This window comes from Parus major, chromosome 11 (assembly GCF_001522545.3).
Source record: "Parus major isolate Abel chromosome 11, Parus_major1.1, whole genome shotgun sequence".
In the NCBI taxonomy this organism is placed as follows: Eukaryota; Metazoa; Chordata; class Aves; order Passeriformes; family Paridae; genus Parus; species Parus major.
The window spans coordinates 7605226-7624633 of NC_031780.1; the positions used below are offsets into that span (position 1 = coordinate 7605226).

General features: G+C 49.0%; 2 protein-coding genes, 1 long non-coding RNA gene and 1 other non-coding gene across 4 annotated transcripts in view; 1 reads left to right on the top strand and 3 right to left on the bottom strand.

Moving 5' to 3' along the window:
- Positions 1–3735, bottom strand: part of SF3B3 (splicing factor 3b subunit 3) — a 28526-nt gene extending 24791 nt beyond the window's left edge. The window contains exons 1-5 of the mRNA XM_015639874.2: positions 3627–3735; positions 2847–2959; positions 2127–2453; positions 856–1028; positions 356–497 (exon numbers count right to left, since the gene is read on the bottom strand). Of these exons, the coding sequence (XP_015495360.1) occupies positions 356–497; positions 856–1028; positions 2127–2453; positions 2847–2916 (712 nt within the window). The 5' untranslated portion in view covers positions 2917–2959; positions 3627–3735. The remainder of the gene's footprint in view (positions 1–355; positions 498–855; positions 1029–2126; positions 2454–2846; positions 2960–3626) is intronic.
- Positions 1728–1809, bottom strand: LOC117245025. Its single transcript, XR_004499158.1, has one exon. It is a non-coding gene; the product is annotated as a small nucleolar RNA SNORD111 (small nucleolar RNA).
- Positions 3736–3972: 237 nt separating the features above from the next.
- On the top strand, positions 3973–19158 carry COG4 (component of oligomeric golgi complex 4). The gene is made up of 19 exons (XM_015639883.3): positions 3973–4148; positions 4623–4705; positions 5383–5497; positions 6310–6484; positions 7083–7276; positions 7717–7822; positions 8902–9059; positions 9607–9665; positions 11115–11248; positions 11774–11892; positions 12232–12398; positions 12993–13158; positions 14604–14666; positions 15118–15234; positions 16832–16924; positions 17235–17318; positions 17623–17724; positions 18094–18222; positions 18436–19158. Exons 1-19 carry the CDS (start codon positions 4002–4004, stop codon positions 18568–18570), a joined length of 2346 nt encoding a protein of 781 aa, XP_015495369.1. The 5' UTR covers positions 3973–4001; the 3' UTR covers positions 18571–19158.
- Positions 7872–10093, bottom strand: LOC117245009. Its single transcript, XR_004499114.1, has 3 exons — positions 9467–10093; positions 8702–8804; positions 7872–8238 (listed from the first exon to the last, which is right to left on the bottom strand). It is a non-coding gene; the product is annotated as an uncharacterized LOC117245009 (long non-coding RNA).
- Positions 19159–19408: the final 250 nt, after the last annotated feature.

Sequence of the window (19408 nt, forward strand, 5' to 3'; positions counted from 1 at the left end):
ATCCAACCCCTCAAAGTGGGCTTTTAGTCCATGGATTCACATACTGCCTTTAGCTGATGGAATCCCATTCAAGAGAGTACAACAGCACCTACACATTAACTAAAACTAAGTCCTTTTGCATTGCTATCAGCTAATTTCAGGAGACCTCTCTAACTGCAGCTGCTTCTACAAATACTTGTGTATTTCCATGTGTGAATGACCCCTCATTACCTGACTGCAAGGTCAATTAACTAATTTATACTAATGGCTCAAACTACAATTAGAACAACTCCTAAGATGTAAAGAGTATTGACTCTGTTTTCCTAGGGAATGGGAACCAAGCAGACCCATGCAAAAACATCTCTGTAGGCAGTACCTGTTATGAGGAAGTTGCCATGCTCTTCCAGGGGCTCACTGTATTTCCTAACAACATGGTTCAAACCCAAGTCCAATTCATAAAACGTCAATGTCTGTTGTGTGTTGGCTGCAGCTTCACCTGTGGGATCATTGTCTGCTTCCTAAAACAGAACACATGGAGGGGTCTTTGAAGAAAAGTATTAAAAGGAGGAGCAAAGCTGATACGTGGGGAAACAGTTTTGAGTAACAACAGAATGGAGGCCACAAGACTGGAAATTGCACAAGAGAAGATCAGACCAAGAAAATAGGCATATTTTCAGTTGAAAAGCAAAATGAATCACCGAGGCGGAAGAGACTTGTCCATTCTGGCTGAAGGCAAGACAAAAAGCCAGTAAGCTTGTGAAAAATGGAAACTGCCTCAGAGAGCAGAAGCAGCCTATGTTTCCCAATGACAGATGAAGAACAGAACAGGAACAACAAATGTCAAAAGACAGCAAAGGAAGATAAAGTTCTTCTCACCTCATAATCCATTTCCAGACAAGCAAACATTGGGTTTTCAAACCCCACATCGACTCCTACCACATGGTAGACCAAGGTATTGGCCTTGTGGGCTTCCAGTGGGGAGGAAATGGTGAGTCGAGCAGCAGCATCTCTGTTCAGGATATACACCAGCTTCTGCTTTTCAATGGCACCTGCAGAAAAGGACAACAGCACATGAAGCCCATCACTTGATGATCAAATCTAACCATACCTGCAGCCCAAAATCGAGCTGCAACTTGGCAAGAGAATGTCAGCATTACTTCAGCTGAAGATCACTACTGGTGTTTATCTCTGTGCCACCAATTAACCTTGAATGTCTCATTTTAAATATTTCAGATTGTAAGGACAAAACGACAACTTCAGCCCTTTAAAGCCAAAGCCTGACCCTTTGAGCTACGTTCACCTAGCCCAATATGCCATCTACAGTGGCTTAAGGCATGTCTACTCACTCCTTTTACAACAGAAGAGATGACAGACTGCAAGGAAGCAAAGACAAATGGAAAGAAGCATCCAGATGTTCTGCTATTTAAAGCCAGCTGGTATGATAACTTCTCCATAGAAATATTTTAACTAAGAAAATGTATCCTTGCTTGACACATAGCATCCACAACATAAAAACCACCACCCAGACATCAATATGAATGGCACAACCATGACTGTGCTACTTTCTCACCCAGGAAGACCAGACATGTTAGAAAAGAAACAATATTTATTGCTATTCCCAGTATAAAGACATACTGGTAAACTGCCATCAGCACTGTACAGAGCTGCCTTCAGAAAACTGAGGAAGTTCCATACATCTCATGCTAACTCTTACCAAAAAATTTCTCCCAAGTGTCCTTCTACCCGTGAAGCCTGATCAGAAATGAATTTGGTTGTCTCCACAAGACATCTCAGAGAAGAGACATGAACTCACAACATCATCTCAGGCCATGAGAACTAACTGGCTACACTGTAGCACTGATGCCTGCAATCCCATCTTCTCTCCCACACACCACACTTCAGGGCTCTGTGCACTGTTGGGAAAATTGGTTTCTTTCCTACTCATTTTGGTTAGCATTACAATTTATTTGTGCAAGTCAACCAGCATCAAGGAACAATTCTGAATGCCTGCATTCTCCTTGACACAATTCAGCCTAAAACACTACCTGAGAAACAATTCCAATTACACCTGGCAGAAACTTGATTCAAAATAAATATCCACAAGACAAAAGATAAAAATAATAACGCAAGCTGACAGAGAGACTTACTGATCATGACGGCACGGCCCTTTGGGTCCACAGCCAAATACTGGCCTGGAACGATTCTGCGGCATCCACTCTTGCCAAAGGTTTCCTGATGGATCTTCTCAAACACATTCTTGGAGGGCTGGTACTCCAGAATGACGATGCGCCCCGAATCGCTGCCCACCACAATGTAGTCTTTGGTCCCCCCTGTCAGCCTAAAGGCCATGAGGGACCGGATGACTCCGAACACTTCCACGGTCAGCAGAGTGTGGACCTTGCCTGTGTTGGGATCAGGGCGAAGTAACTCCAGGATCTTGCCCCGGGAAACAACAATTTCTTGTTGTTTGGTTCCTGAAGAAGCCAAAACAGGAGCACAAGTCAGGAAGAGAGCACAATGCAACTTCAACAAGTGCTACAAGGGAAGAAGGGGAAACTTGCAAATACCAATTTTAGGATTACCGTGGAGGAGTTCAAAGAAACTAACTATTGAACACACCACCACTGAACATCTTTTAACATACCAGAAAACCAATCAGAATACTAAGCTAAATCTATAGATACATTACATTGATAAATAATCATCTTTCCACAAGCTACCACAGCTCAAGTAACACTCAAGAGTAAATGACGATGCACCAGCAAAAAAACCCCAGAGGTACCAAAGCAAACGGTAAAACACTTTTTTCTTGTGCTATCAAAAAAAAAAACCTCAAGCCAAGACATGCGGAGGGAGGAGAAAATTACCTGAGAAATTGCCATGGATAGCAAAGCTAATGCCTGTGGCACGCTGCAAGGTTAGGTTGTACAGAAACATGTTGGCAACGGATTTGCTTCAGCTTATCTTAGTTCTGGTAATTCTGCAACAAGTAACACAAAAACACAAATAAACTTCTCAAAAGCAAAGCCTTTCATCCAGCAGAGAGCACCGCTGCCCTCCCGTGTGTGCACGGATCATTGCACCAGGAGCCCGGCTACCACCCCGCTATTTGGTATTTATTAGCGCGACGAGGCAAAAGGGTCTCCCAAGGTGTCCCGGCTGCCGAGCGCCAGCTGAACTCCTTACTGCCGGGCGGCTGAGCAGGACTTCCAGTAATTACTGCTAATTAGTCGCGGTTTTAGCTGTTCAGGAACCAGACACAATTAGGGAAGCCCTGCGGGATCCCCGCGCCGTTACGCATCCCTGACGCCGCCGTTTCATTGAACGCGAGTGCAGCGACCCGCAGCTGCTCAGGGCCGACTCCTCTCCCCGAGGCTGAGGCGGCAGGGAATCCCAGCACCAACCGGTCGCCCCGGGCCGGGGAATCCGGCCCTCAGCCTTGCCGAGGTCCCGGCACTGAGCCAGCACCTCCCCGCGCCCTGCGGAACGCTCGCCCCGGGAACGGGCCACAGGTCACTGCCCGGCCCGGCCGCCCTCACCCGGCCCAGGCCCCAAGGGCTCCGCGACGCTCCCCCTCCCCAAACCAGCGGCTCGTCCGGCGCGTCCCTGGCACGGAGCCGCCGCCGGGCGGGCAGAGCTGCGCTCACCGTGCGGATGGCGGCGGATGCTGCTCCGGCCTAGGCGGGCGCGCCGCCGGCCTCCTCCGCCATCAGCGCCGCGCCTGCGCGCTGCCCTCCCGCGCCTTCTCCATGGGGCTTTCTGCGTGTCCGGCGCGCGCGCGCGCCGTATGGCGGGAGAGGTTTCCAAATGCGTTGCCTGAATGATTGAGGCGCTATGGCAGCTGCTCCCTGCACCAAGAGCCCCCCAAAGAAAACTCTCAGCCGCCTTCTAGCATGGAGATCTGAAGGAGCGTTAGCTTCCCTCGCTGCCGGGCGGGACCGAGCGGCGCCAAGGCTCAGGCACCGCCTTGACGGTCCCGACGGGCCTCACGGCGATATCGGCCGCGTCAGCTGCGTGCCAAGATGGCGGCGGCCACGGCGCCGGGACCGAAGGCGCCGTCAGGGGAGGGTGGCGGCCCCGCCGCCTCCGCCCTGTCCATGGAGCGGATCCAGTCGCTGACCGATCTGGCGGACCTGGAGGCCGCCTACAGCCGGCTGTGTGAGGAGGAGGTGTGTGGGGCCTGGCAGGGGAGGCGGCGGGGCTCCTTAAAGCGGATGCCTCGCTGTCACTGTGCCCCTCATTGTTGGATACTCTGTAGAGGTGTTTAATACGGATTTAGCCGCCCCTGGGGCCCGGCCAGGGGTCAGTGTCGCCTCCGCGGCTCCCTGAATCGCGAGCAGCCTGGAGATTCTGGGATCTCGTGCAGTGGAAACCCGGCCAGGGGAGGAGTTTGTGGGTTGACTTAAAAGTGGTGTGTTGAGGATTCCAAAACCGAGGTTTTCAAATGGCAAAACATAAAGATTAAGAGGATTAAAGAGCTATTAGAAAGGATTAATTTGTCATATGAGCTCTTGGAAACACTAATGCCTTGCTAGCTCTGTGTTTTTGGCTTGGATGTAGGCTCTGTGATAAATTGCTGGCCTGGAGGAGAGTCACACAACACCTCCTTCATAGTTTTTTGTTTGTTTTTTTTTTTTTTTTAGAAAGTCGTGCAGGAAGAGCTGGATGCCCTCCTGGAGCAGCAGAGCACTATAGAGAATAAGATGGTTGCTCTTCATCGCATGGGGTTAGTGTTCCATCCCCCCTCTTCCTTCTTGCTGCATGACCCAGATACTCCTTTCACTGTTGTAGGGGAAGCCCATCCATTCTCAGAAAATGTCAGATTTCAAATCAGTTTGTGGTAGAGAACACCAGCTGGATCCTCATCCCCAGGTGCCCAGTTCTTTTCAGAAGCACTGACAGCTGTGCCCTCACTCAGGCTGACCAATTTTGGTGTAGGCCAAGCAGCCTCAAAAGCCTTGAAAGTGTCATCTCAGAGGCTGCCAGGTTTCAGCATCAATTGTTGCATCAGGTGTCTTGTGCCAGGCTGTCTACAGGTGTGAACAAATATTACTGCCTCATCAGGGTGAACTTGTGCAGGCAGGCTGGAAAGTCATCCTGAATGACCTTGTGTCTAGTAGAACCTCAGAGGAAACGTTTGCAGTCTTCACCTCCACTTCAGGAGTGGAGAATGTCATAAGGGCCCAGTAGCTTGTTCATGCCATGCATGGTAGCAAGGCACAGTGGTCTGTGCAGCCTCTCCCAAAGCAGTTAGTCTGTTCCTTTCTCCTGCTTTTCTCCCAGAGGAAGGGAAGGAAATGAGAGTACTGTAACAGGACCAGCTGTATTTGGAGGAAGAGTCACTCTCTTTGCACACCATCCAGCTGGTTAATGTGTGCATCTCATGTTCCTGTGTGTTCCCAGCCCTAACCTGCAGCTGATCGAGGGGGATGCCCAGCAGCTGGCAGGGATGATCACCTTCACCTGCAACCTGGCTGAGAATGTCAGCAGTAAAGTCCGTCAGCTCGACCTTGCCAAGGTAACTGGCCTGAGGGGGTTGGAGCGTGTCACCACCAAGCTGTGTTCTGTGCTCACAGCACAACAGTGCCCTGCTTGTGGTGGGCAGGTGGGCTGGAAACTGCTATGCTCTTTGTTTCACCTGTGTTTTTCTGGGCTCCTGGATATTGCATGGTATAAGACTGATAGAATCATAGAATGGTTTGGGCTGGAAGGGACCTTAAAGCTCATCTCATTCCCAGCTCTCCTGCTGTTGACGTGGACACCTTTCACTAGACCAGGTTGCTCAGAGTCCCATCCAGCTTGGCCTTGAACACTTCCAGGAATGCTCATCCATATAGCAGCTGGATCTCCAGCATCCCCTTCTGAGCATGCAGCTCCTGGTAGAATACCCTGAAAAGGGTGACTGGTAATCTTGGCAACTACACAGGGCTGAGGACAGTGGAAATGTCCATTGTCACCCAAGCCAGGTCAGGAATCTGGCTGTTCTGTTCCTTGTCTGGGGACAAGCTGAGGGGTGTTGATGCCAGCACTCAGCACAGCTGCTCAGATCAAACAGATAATGTGTGGTGTTGTCTCTGGTCTCTACCTGTTTGTTACAGAGGACTATGGCCTCCAAGTTCAGCCTCAGTTTTGACAAATGCTGTTCATCCTGCAGAGCCACTGGTCTTGGCACTTTTTAAGTAGTGTGGGATTTTTTGCTACATTGTAGTTTTATTGTGTAAAGAAGTATTGCTTCAGTCTGTTTCTTCTTTCCCTCACACTGTCTTCTCACAGTTCCCTTTCTCTGGTCCATCCTGCAGCTGGAAGCATTACTGGTTGCCTTTCTTGCAGAACCGACTCTATCAGGCCATTCAGAGAGCTGATGATATCCTTGACCTGAAGTTCTGCATGGATGGAGTTCAGACAGCCCTGAGAAATGAGGACTATGAACAAGCAGCAGCTCATATCCATCGCTATCTGTCTCTGGACAAGTCAGTGATTGAGCTCAGTCGTCAGGGCAAGGAAGGTAAGCACCGTTTGTGAGGAGATGCTGGTAAGTCACCTTTCCAATGAATGTCTAGAGGCTGCTCATTTCCCATGGGTTGTCTCAGCCCAGCAGACAAAGCAGATCTAACGCTGGCCAGAGATCTTAGTATTTTATAGACTGACTTAGGGGTGAACATTTTTGAAGTGTTGTTACACCAGAATTAGCATTAATTGAAAAGGAAATTCCTGGCACACAGCTGTAATAGTATTTCAGGTGCTAACTAAAAAAAGGACAAGATGTTCAGACCAGAAGAAGTGAGAGAGAAGTCTCTGTCAAGGAGAATTGTTCTTGTGTTACGGTGTGCTACCAAGCAGAGCAACTGGAAATGAGGGAGTAAATTGCTAGATTCCTAAGAGGAAAATTCCAGTGGATGTGTTATCATCCATGCAAAATCACAACATTACATCACACACTAACCTGTCTGTCTTTGCCTGTAGAGGAACTCTAATGTGTCTTCTGCCTTCTGAGCTTGGGGCTGTGCAGTGCTGGTCACTCTCCTGGGAAAAAAAGTAGCCCTTGATGCAGTACTAACATTGTGCTGTTGCTTTTACGTTTTTTTTCGTGTCCTTTTGACCAGGAGGAATAATTGATGCCAACCTGAAGCTCCTGCAGGAAGCAGAGCAGCGTCTGAAGACAATTGTTACGGAGAAATTTGATGCAGCTATGAAGCAGGGTGATCTGCCCCAGGTGGAACGGTTCTTCAAGATCTTTCCTCTGCTAGGCTTACATGAAGATGGGCTGAGCAAGTTCTCTGAGTACCTCTGCAAGCAGGTAACAAGCTCTGTGACACCCAGGGGAAAGCAAAACCCAGTCTCTGTCAACAGATGTTGTGGAAGGAGATTTTGGCAGTGGCTTGTTAACCTTAAAAAATAGCACTGGCCTTAGTTCATATCTCTCCCCACATTTGCATGCTGGGATGGACTTTCTGGTGTCTGAGTACAGATCCAGGGAGCTGCCTGACTTCTTCTGTGTCTTGCTCTCTGCACTTGCTTAAAAATCATCCAGCGAGCCTGGAAAGAGAACAAATTTCTGCCTTTCCTTGAGGCTTGAGTTTTCTCTAAGAGAGGAAAGGATCCCTGTTCAAAAGAGGAACAACAGCAATAGCTCTTGCTTTGGGAGGGCCAATGAAAGCTCTCTAGGGCAAGGACAGAGGACCTGTGGGATGAAGAATACCTTTGGGTGTTTAGCTGACTGGTCCTGTTGTCATGCAGGTGGCCAACAAAGCAGAAGAGAACCTGCAGTTGGTGATGGGGACAGACATGAGTGACCGTCGAGCTGCTGTCATCTTTGCAGACACCCTGACACTCCTCTTTGAAGGTAATCTTCTTTTCCTCTTTTCTGATTGATTGCAAATAGTCCATGATGAGACTGTCCATCATTTTAAATGCTTTTAATTTTAGCTCACAAAATGCTTCATTCTGCTTTGAGCTACAGGTGTTTGACACTGGAGGGACAGGGACACAACTAGTAGGATTTATTTTAACCAGGAGAGGGCATCACAATAAGCAAATTTTCCTGTGTACATCTTGTACAGGCACGAAGTGGATTTGTGAAGGATTTGTTGGCTTCCTCCAGGAATCAGACTCTTCCTGTTCTCTGCATCCTCAAAACAAATGAGTATTCCCTGGAGGTTTCTTCAGACTTGCAGCTCTCCAGACAAACAAATCAGATCCCTTAGGGATGAGCAGCTGTTGGTGCCTCCCGGCCTGGCTCTTTAAGAAGCACCATGGGAACTTGAAAACAGAGAAGAAAGGGAGAGAAGGGAATATGAATGCTCTGTGGGAATGTTGCCAAAGACAGTAATTAAGATCCCATAGTGATTAACCACTTTCTCTATGAAATCTGTTCTAGCTCCAGGCTGCACCCCTGCCTAGTTACTCTCCCCGCCTGGCACCAGTAGAGCTTTCTTGGCAGTAGTGTCAGAAGAGGGGGAGCATTGCTAACTTCTGGAGTAGAGCATTTGTGAGAGGAAAGCAATATTGTAGAGACAGTTCCTTGGAGATGAGCTCTTCCTCCAAGGAGTTCTTGCCTTTGCTAATGCTTGCTCTCTGCAGCAAGTGTGTGCCCAAGAGCCATCCCTAGGCTGATTTTTCCCTGTAACTTTGCAGGTGCTGAGAGCTGGGACTGGGTTTGAGTAGTAGTTGTGCCCCCTGCCAGATTTAGCTTGTGTGGCTTTGTCCTGGGGAAGTTTCATACCTTGTATCTTGCTGGGCTGAAGGGCAGCTGGCACACAAGGCATGGCAGGAGTTCTCTTTAGGGATGGATAAATGGCTTCTGCTCCAGGAGATTCATAGTCAATCTGTGGAATGAGTGATCCTTTTTTAGGTCTACACAGGTGGACCTGTGTAGCTCTGCTAGGCTCTAGGAACTGCTGGTTGAGTCTCTTCTCCCCACAGGGATTGCTCGCATTGTGGAGACCCACCAGCCCATTGTGGAGACCTACTATGGTCCAGGGAGGCTCTACACCCTCATCAAGCACCTGCAGGTGGAGTGTGACCGGCAGGTGGAGAAGGTGGTGGACAAGTTCATTAAGGAGAGGGACTATCACAGGCAGGTAAGAACAGTAGGAGGCTGCCTGGTGCAGCCAGCTGTGCCCTCCATCCAGATCTGTGGGGCTCCCACTGCCATAGAGGCAGCAGAGTTGGACCTTGTGTATTGAGAGAAACCTTGCTTTACTCCTTATTTACTCTGATAGCTGAAGGGGTTGAGTCTGTATTTGTGCTTGCTGATGTAGAGAAGGATTCATTTGGAGCATGGTAAATGCACCTTGGGCACTCCTTGCTATGCAGGTCTGTAGGGTGCTTTCAGTACACCTTCCCCACTGACTTGTTCCTGCTTAGATGCAGGGCTTATGATGGTCACATACCTTGGTGCCTCTGGTCAAGTCCCATCCCACCACCCTTCCTGGCAGCATGGAGGATCCTCCATCTCCTGCCTTGGAGGAGGAGGAAATGAACTTACATGGTTCCCTTCTCTGGCTGTGCTTCCTGCAAAGCATTCCTTTCACCCCCAGTGAGTAAGCGCTTCCTGAGGTGATAGCACACGAAGTGTCTGCTAACTCCAAGTCATCAGCAAAGACTCCCTTTCTTTTGTGATTGCAGTTCCAGCAAGTCCAGAATAGCATGATGAGAAGTTCTTCTGCAGAGAAGATTGAACCAAGGTACAAAGAAAAACTCTTTATGCTCTCTAACCTTTCATTCTTGAGTTGTTATTAACACTACTTAGTATTTAGATAACTCTCCCACTCTTCCAGAAACTTTATGGGTATTAATTCATAAAATCCAATTGTTAGGTGCCCTTCACTGCCCTTCTATAAAGGAAGCTTCTGTAGTGGGGCTTTATTTTGCTTAGTCATTAGTTCTAAGCCTTGGCTCTAAGCATTCCTGGAGGGTTGTCGATATCACTGCACATGAAGGACTGAGCTTTTAACTGCCTGTGCCCACTACCCTTTCATGGCCAGAGGACAGTTTTTGTGGAGCCCACAAAATAGAGCAGCTCCCTGGACAGATAATTTGTGACAGAATCAAGAATAAATCTTTGAGTCTTACTTAATCTGTACTGCTGCTACAGCAGCTCCATACCATCAGTTTCTTAAAAATTAACTGCAGTGCTTTCAGTCTCCCTTTTTTTTCCCTTATTGTGAATATTTACATAACCCTTAAGCTAGGCCATTTGAAAGTGCACCCAGCCCTTCTGGGACTGCCTGACTTACAAACATGCCTTGAAAGAAAACTTAGGTTCTTCAAGGAAGATCTGTATGTGAGCCTGCATAATTAATATTTCAGCAGTAATATCCACTTATTATTTGCTTTGAGTAACTCTGCATGCATCCCACTTTTCTGTTTTTTTTTCTTTTTCATCTGTAAAACGAAGGTGATGTTTCCTTCTCCCACTTGTGCACCATGAGGCTTCAAGCAGCATTTGGAAAATTCTTCTGTGCACGCTGCTGATGAAAAAGCTGATGTGTCAGTCTTTTTTTCATAGTCATCTCTGATCTGAACACTGTGTTCTGCATTGTAACATGCTTTTTTTGTCTCACATTTGAGCTGTTGAGCTTAAACAGATTCTTCATCATCTGCAGAGAAACACGTGAATCTGTGCACAAAAACACATATGTGGAGATGGCAGGGACCAGGCATTTCTAGCACTGGCAACATAGGGCTCATGGAATTGTAGCAAAACTCAGGTAGGGAAGGACTGGTGAAGGTGTCTAGTCAAACCTCCCACTCAAAACAGGGCTCATTTTGAAATTACGTCAGGTTGCTTTGAGTCTTGCAGTCTTTACCACTGTGATTTCAACGTGGATTTCCTCACATCTATGAGGAAAAAGAGGGGGAGTGTTGCTAAATCTTGGAGTAGAGTTTGTGAGAAAAAAGCAATATTGTAGAGATACCTCCTTGGAGATGGTTTTGGGGGATATTTTGATTGTGTGTGTGTGTGCATGCTTTGTACATACCAGTTATTCTGCTGAGCCTTTCCACTCAACAGCACAGATGGAAAGGGGCAGTACTGATCTCATAGTAAAGGAACAAAGAACATGCTACTTAACTGAATTAAGTTAGTGCATCTCCTTTTGTCTTGCTGTCTTGATTCTTGCTATTTCTTCCAGGGAGCTTGACCCTATTTTAACAGAAGTCACTCTGATGAATGCCCGCAGTGAGCTCTACTTGAGGTTCATCAAGAGACGAATAATAGCTGATTTTGAGGTGGGAGATGCCATGGCCTCAGAGGAGGTAAAGCAAGGTAACACCTTGAGTACCAATACTGATAGGATCTGCTCATTAAAGCCAGAAATGGAGATATACCTGAATTAGTGTCAGAACAGAGTGACACAGGGTCTGCAAAGGCACTTTGGGAGCGCTCTGTGGACCACAATTGTGTAGCCTAGACTTTGCAAACCTGTTTTCAGCACTGGTTGTTCCCTCTAACAGGGAAATGAACATTAAGAATGATTGTAGAGTATAACAAAGTAAAGTCCCCAGAGAGGAAGAGCCATTTGGTCACTGCAGGCACAAATCCTAAAGGTGGAGGTCACAAAAAAACAGGCTCAAGGTCTTGGTACTCTGTAGAGTTCTGGAAATCACTTTTGTCACCTGCAAAATCCAGCTCAGCAAATTCAGCTCCACAGTTTGAGGCTTGTGATTTGTTCTAGGCTGGGCTTGGCAGGTGTGAGTCTGTTGGGTCCCATGAGACAGGCAGCAAGGGGACCTGGTGGAACTGCCTCCTGGCCTTGGGTTCCTGCCCATGGATCTCTCTTGTGTTCCACAGAGCATCAAAAATACCTGGACAAGCTCCTCAACAACTGTCTGTTGAGCTGCACAATGCAAGAACTCATTGGCTACTATATCACCATGGAGGAATACTTCATGAGGGAGACTGTCAACAAGGTAGGGAAAACCTCTTAGATGCTTTTCTGTGTGTGCTCCTCAGTCTTCTGGTCAGCATCCCAAGGGAGGGATGTGCATCCATGGCAAATCTGCAGTTGTTGGGAAAGTCTTTTGTTTCCCTTGGCCTTGAAAAGCAAGTGGCTGTTTCTGAACTTTGACTTCAGACATACCCCAGGTATCTTCCAGGTCTATGGGCTACTGCAAACCAGTCTGAGTGGTAGCAGCCACACAGTGTACAGTTCCACTCAGGTGAAGTGGGCAGACAGACAGTTTGGTCTCAGCGCGGCTGGGGCGGTGCCACTCAGTGAGCTCAGGGCACTGAGACAGCTTTCTTTGCAGGCTGTTGCCATGGACAGCTACGAAAAGGGCCAGCTCACCTCCAGCATGGTGGATGATGTGTTTTATATAGTAAAGAAGTGCATTGGGCGTGCTCTGTCCAGCTCCAGCATAGACTGTCTCTGTGCTATGATCAACCACTCTACCACTGAGCTGGAGTCTGACTTCAGGTAATGAAAATACACCAGGTTCATTGTAATATGTAATACTCCACCTCACATTCTGCAAACAGTGGTTGTTGTCAGATGGTCTTGTGTTCTATTCCTTTGAACCTCTGGCTTGTCACCCCCAAGGAAGATGCTCATAGGAAGCAGTGATAGGTGTGGGAAGCTGGATCTGGGCATCTTTTCTCACGGTAGTGGTGATCCACCTGTAAGACAAACAGAAAAAAGAACCTCATGGCTCAAAATCCCTACGAGATGGAGTTGCCTTGTAGCATTGGGGTCCTACCCTGCATGAGGGTACACGATCACTCCTAGTTGTCCTCTGGGTTACTTAATGACCCAAACTTGGGCTGAGACTGCAGAAACTGCTGTTTTTCATTCCATTTCTATCCAACTGTAGGCAGGATATTCAGAGAAGCTCAGAAACTGGGTGATTACATTTTTCTTTCAACATTCAGATGCTGTCAGGAGCCCATTTTTCCCCTTTGAACTTCCACTGTCTTCTTCAGGTCAGATCTCAGACAGAATGCTGTCCCCAGGCACAGAGCAAAATTTTTTTGTTGCTTGCTCTAAACCCTGGTATGTTCTGCTTGCCTATAGAGAGGTTCTGTACCACAAGCTGAAGCAGGGCTTCCCAGCCACAACCTTCCAGGACTTCCAGAGAGGGGTGACCAGTGCTGTGAACATCATGCACAGCAGCCTGCAGCAGGGCAAGTTCGACACCAAAGGCATTGAAAGCACCGACGAGGCCAAGCAGTCCTTTCTGGTAGGTTTAGTGGCTGTTCTGGTGTAGAGTGAGTTGGGGTGGGGAGAAAGACAATGAGGAACTCTTGGAAACAGGATTGGTGTGATTGTTATGTTCAGAGAACCTGAAAACCTGTTCAGGTGTGGTGGGTGGCCTGCCTTTGGATGTCTGGTTGATGCTTCTGCCTCACCTCACGTTTGTAGAGCTTCCACACCAGGCCTGTGCAACTGGGGGCCTGTGAGTGCCTCTTGGGCTGCTGTGATGACAGTTCCTTCTGGGCTGGGGAAGAGTCTGTGCTCTTTTGAGGTGTCTTGTGTAAAGAACAATCCTGTTCTTTACAGGCTCTGCACAGAGGTGGTGGGGGAGCATCTCATCCACACCTTCCTCCAGATTAAAAAGTCCTGGCCCAAGCTCAGCTCCTTCACTTATCAGATTGAAGAGTTTTCATTAGAGCAGAGTTGTCTGCTGTTTGGTCTGCAAGATCCTCCTGTTGCCTTCTAACAGCAGAACTGCAGCTCTGTGCTTGCTTGAACAGGCACAGGAAGCATTCTAGACGCCTTGGAGAGCATCTGAAGGGGCCACTTGTCACTCCTGTCTTCTGCAGCGTAACACATGCTGGGATGCTGTGTATACTTTGCACTGTGGACTCACTGGGAGAACATCTCTGGCTTTGGTCTCTCCAGGTGTGAGCAGACCTGTGGGCAGAGACAGGGCACTGGAGAGGGGCTGGATCACCATGATCCATTTCCCTCTAAGCTGTTGTGAACAAAAGTGCTGAAGAGGTTCCTTGGAACATTCACTGTATGAAGAGAGAATGCAACAAAAGGAGCAGGAGGGACTGAACTCCTTAATCTCATAGAATTCTTTGTTACAGGTTTCTGCATTTCTGAAGCAAAGGGCTTAAAATGTCAGTTCTTCTACTGAATTTCCTCATTCACCTGTCACCTTGCCTTATTTCCCTGTTTGCACAAACCCCAGCCTTACACTGACATTTAGTTCAGTTTCAGCAGGTAGAGAACAGTCTGTTCAGTGGAGAACAGATACTTATCTGCCCATGCCTCCCTGTCTCCCCTGCTGCTCTGGACACAGTGTATAAAACTTCACTCTCAGCCCCTCCTGCTCCCTTCTTCATGACACAAAGTTGGGGGTACATTGTGACTTCCATCCATCATCAACAAGTGGGGCTCACTACACCATCGTGAACAGGATGATGAGGAAAAACAGTAAATTGTCTTGAACTCTGTACTAGCTGGGGGTTCAGCACATGTGCTCAGTTGCTGTAGTTTAGCTGCATGCAGCTGGGTGAATCTGCACTGCTTTGATCTCACGGTAGCAGCTCTGTCCCTCAACTACTTGTGTTTCAGTTTGTCCTGTTTGCAGGGAATGGATTAAATATGTGGATTTGAGGATGAGGTGCTGGGAAATTTCATTTAATCCAACTTGGGTTTGTTTGGGTTTTTTTTCAGGTGACCTTAAACAACGTGGAAGTCTGCAGTGAAAATATCATGACCCTAAAGAAGACTTTGGAGGTGCAGTCTGTATTCCTTACTGGTTTTTTCTAAATCAAATTTGTAATATCCTCCCTTGGCGGGGGTGGGGGTCAAGTAAACCATCTGGACTTTGATAAGCGCGAGTTCCTGAGGTCTTTGCCCTCCAGCCTTAGGGAGGCAATTTTGAGCTGGCAGAGCAATTTCCGGCTGATAGTAGCAGCCAGAAATACCAGTTCCTCCAGCCTGACTAACCTGGTGCATCATGGAGAGTCTGCAGTTCTCTGGTGCCAGGCTAGACAGCCCCTGGCTTCTTTCCTTGCTGTCCTTTCTCCCCGCAGCTGGAGCCAGCAGCCTCTGCCTTTGCAGGAGTAGGAGTTGGGCTCCTGTCCTAGCCCACACGCTGGTGGGCAGCCAGAGCTCAGCAACACAAAGGGATAAAAACTGCCCAGGTTATTAATTTGCAGCTTGCTCGTGGATCTCTTCCCTGCAGAGTGACTGCAGCAAACTGCTTAGCCAAGGATTCGGGGGTGAGCAAGCACAGGCGAAGATTGAGAGCTGCCTCTCAGACATGGCTGCTGTCTCCAACAAATTCCGTGACCTGCTGCAGGTGAGTGTCTCTCCAAATTACTGCTGCCTTCCAACACAGGCTGCTGGTGTCCTCAGGGAGAACTCTGGCAGGAGTCACCTCAGCCCAGGGCCAGGCCATGTCTGACTCCAAGAGTGCTGGGTAAGGTGCAGGAGGGAGCAAATCAGTCAGCTTTGAGGCATGGAAACAGCCCCAGCCCGTTTACACAGCCACACCAGCTGGCGGCTGCATAAAAAGCACTGGAAGCAGCTGCAGAGCCAGAAGGAATGTTGCTTCATTTCTCTTCACTCAGCATGGACTTGCAGTTGGTTCAGCATTTTTAGGAGAAGAAATATTAATAGCATTTCCATCTCCTCCATTCTCCCTCGTGGCACAGCACACTGTCAAGTTCTCCACAGCCTCACTAAGTAATGCTGAAGACAGGCTGCTGGTAGAGAAAAGCTGCTCTTTTCTCAGGTTTCTCCTTCTTTCCCAAATGCAAATAGTCCTCAGCATGGAGCAGAAGACTCTCTGGCTAAACCCAGCGTCCTGTGGCATGCTGGGGCCTGCTGTCCTAAAATTTCACAGTGGTCTCTGGTAGGGAGAGAAGCAGGAAGACCTGGTATCGCATATGGAGAGAAACCAAGCTAAAGAGACTATTTTGAACCAGGTTTGCCTTTCTACTTCACAGAGGGGTCAGGTTATTTTTTGTTTGGCTTTGCCATTTAGGGCAGTCAGATGCTTTCCGTTCAGCACTGCCAGCAAACCCTCTTGGGCACTGTGGTCAGTATCAAAACCAAAGAGCTCATCAGTAAGGAGTAAAACTCTCCAGTCTGACTCTAGTGCGGTTTTAAAAGTGGCTGCAAAGCAATCCAGAGGCTGAGGAGGAAGCTCCTGTGCTGCCTGAGTAACACATGCTTGGATTTGCCTCAGAAAAGGACAACTGCCAGCAGGCCCTGCTCAGAAATGCCAGTTTTAGTTAAAAACTTCTATCAAATGCCAGTCAGAATTGGTACCGACGTAGTTTCATGCTGAGTGAGCTTTCGTGACACCTTGCTGAGCCAAAGAGGGGTGGCTGGCAGGAGAGGGCTTTAAGAGCTCTCATCACAGGGGACCAAACAGCCTTTGCTGACAGCCTGCTGCTCAGGGGAGATAGCATGTGCAGGGGTTATGATTAATTCAGGGAACTAACTGTGGTTACAGCTTTTATCCTCCTTTTAGATTCTCCTACTGAGCTAAGCTACAGTGGAGGTGGGAGGCATCAGTTGAGTTCAGTCACAGCCCTGGCTGGTGGCGAGTGAAAAAACAGAGTCTGCGTTTTCTACCCCGCGTGCCTCGCTCCTGGCAGGAAATCTGTAGCTGGGGGGTGGGGGGGGGTGGGGAAGCACAAGCCCTTCAGACCAGACCACAAGTCATGACAACAGCAGCTTCTGGGCCGACATCCTTCCTCCTCTTCTTGTCATGCTGTCCTCAGAGCCTTCCAGCACCGGAAGAGCGTGAGATCTGGGCCTTCTGGGTTCAGTTTCCTGTGCAAGTCTGTGGGTCAGTTTTCCCAGCTGAGAATGGGAAGCAGCATCAAGACAGCCTGTTTGTAAAAATTTTGTGCCTCACTGTCCCCTCTGCTTGCTGCCTCCCTCAGGAAGGTCTCAACGAGCTCAACAGCACAGCCATCAAACCCCAGGTGAAGCCGTGGATCAACTTATTTCTCTCTGTCTCCCACAACATCGAGGAGGTGAGGCTCAGTGTTCTCTGCTTCTGGCTGTACTTGGGTACTCTCCGTCTTCTGCTCAGCAGCACAGTCAGAGCAATCACTGTTTCCTTCCCCTCAGTTATCTGCTGTTTCCTTGGCACAGAGTATCAGTAAAATACCCAGATCTTGCTCTGCAGCTGGGCTTGGAAAGGGACAATTGGCTGCAGAGGAGCTTGAGAAAACGGAAGGGATGAAATGCTGCTCCAGGAAGGACCTACCTTCCTGTCCTCTGTGCACTGTCTGTGGTTTACTTCAGGCCACATAAACAACCCTTTCTGCATTTCACTGTCAGGAGGAGTTCAGCGACTATGAGGCCAATGATCCTTGGGTCCAGCAGTTCATCGTCAATCTGGAACAGCAGATGACAGAGTTCAAGGTGAGAGGAGGCAGCAGCCTGACAGGCTTTGGCCAGACCTCCATGTGGCATCCTCCAACTCCTTCCTTGCTCAGCAAGCAGAGGTGTCCTTCAGTGCCTTGCAGGGCTCTTAGGGATCCAGTCATGCCCTACTCCTGCAATTCTCAAAGCCTGCTTGCAGGTCCCACATACCTGGATCACCTCTGTGGTGCTCCCCTCTTGCCAAGCCTTTAAGTCCTTATTTGTAAGCTCTTCTAGCCTTGGGCTTTAGAGACGTCTGCTCAGTTTTTCCTGAATGCAGAATGACACAGGTTTCTGCTTCCAGGCTGGACTGTCTCCAGTGATTTATGATACTCTCACTGGTCTTATGACCAGTCTCATAGCCATTGAATTGGAGAAAGTGCTGCTCAAATCCACCTTCAGCAGGGTAAGCAAAACATTCCTCTATCGTGTACTCTGTCTTGACTGCAAATCCTCAGTAAAGGATGGGACAGGGCAGATGTAAATATTATACTATAAGAAACTGCAACCACCAGTGACCAGTTCAGGGACACCTGTACATCAGCACCCACAGGGACAAAATGGGTTTGGTGATGGGACTGAGAAGAGCTGGCACCAATAAGGGGACTGGGTTTTAAGGTGGGTCTAAACATAAGTTACTTAAACCTGCAATAAATGGTTTAACTGGGACCTACCTGCTCAGAGACTTCCCCATCTCCTTGTGATTTTAATTGGTGTCTTGGCACAACCCTTGGGTCTGCTTGGGGAGTTAACAGATCTCCCTCTGTGCCCACAGCTCGGTGGTCTGCAGTTCGACAAGGAGCTGAGGTCCCTCATAGCCTATCTCACCACAGTCACCACGTGGACTATCCGTGACAAGTTTGCCCGTCTTTCTCAAATGGCCACCATCCTCAACCTGGAAAGGGTGAGCTGCACTCGCTCTGCTTCTACCAGGGGATTGTGGGAACACCAGCTGCACTGCACGTGGCTTTACTGAGTTCATCCAGATGTTGTCACACCTACAGGGCGTGGAGAACCTGGAGAAGTTGCCCCATGTCTGATTGTGCTCGGGTTCAAACGTACCAGTGAAGGCAGTGTGTGTGTTGAGCCATCTCTTACAGCTCCTCTCTTTTCCCAGGTGACAGAGATTCTGGATTACTGGGGTCCAAACTCGGGTCCACTCACCTGGCGCCTCACTCCCGCCGAGGTCCGGCAGGTGCTGGCTCTCCGCATCGACTTCCGCAGTGAGGATATCAAGCGGCTGCGCCTGTAGTTGGTGGGTGCTTGGATCAGCACCACGCTGGAGCTAAGGGCAGGAACGTTGCAGTCCTGGAGCCTGCCCAGATCCTGGCCTGGGGCTGGCTGTTTGATGGTGTGGGGATGGGAGGATGTCTGCCCTTCTGCTCACATTCCTTGGAGCAAAGGGTTTTCCTGTGCCTGGCAAGAAGACCTGCCATCCTTCTGTGGGAGCAAAAACAAGGCACAGAGGAATCTCTCATGCTGAGAGCAGGATGATGCTATTTCTCAGACCACAGACCAGTGCCTGCTCCTGACTCCCTGTGCTCTGCTGCCCTGCAGGAGGCCACAGGCCAGGACAGGTGGGGGCTGGTGTGGCTCAAATACGGGTCTGCTGCTGCAGCTGTGTTCCCTCTATGCCCCTAGTTTAAGGGTCAGCTACTGGAGTCACAGATGCTGAGCCTTGGCTCTCTCCAGGTGGTGATGGGGACTGTTCTGTGGAAGGGAGAAGGAGTGATTTCCTTGGGAAGGTGATTGAAAATCACTAGAAAGCCTCTGTAGGAAGTGGAGCTGTGTCCCTGCTGGCTCTGTACAGTTACTCTGTAAATAAACCTCACTTGGTTGAGCTGCAGTCTCCAGTGGTGTGTTCAGCTGTGGGCCTGGAGGGAACTGGAGACATGTGGGACAGGAGCTCTGCTCTGCTCCACTTCTCCTACCCTGTGCCAAGGCATCCAGAGGATCTTCTTTGTCTTGCCTGGCTGCCTCCTGTGGCTGCAGTCCTGTGTTGTCTCCCTCAGCCAGGGCCATAGAGGGAGCTGACCAGCCCTTGCAAGCAGGTTCTGCCATTCCCACCCCTGGAAAAGCTTTTCCCATGC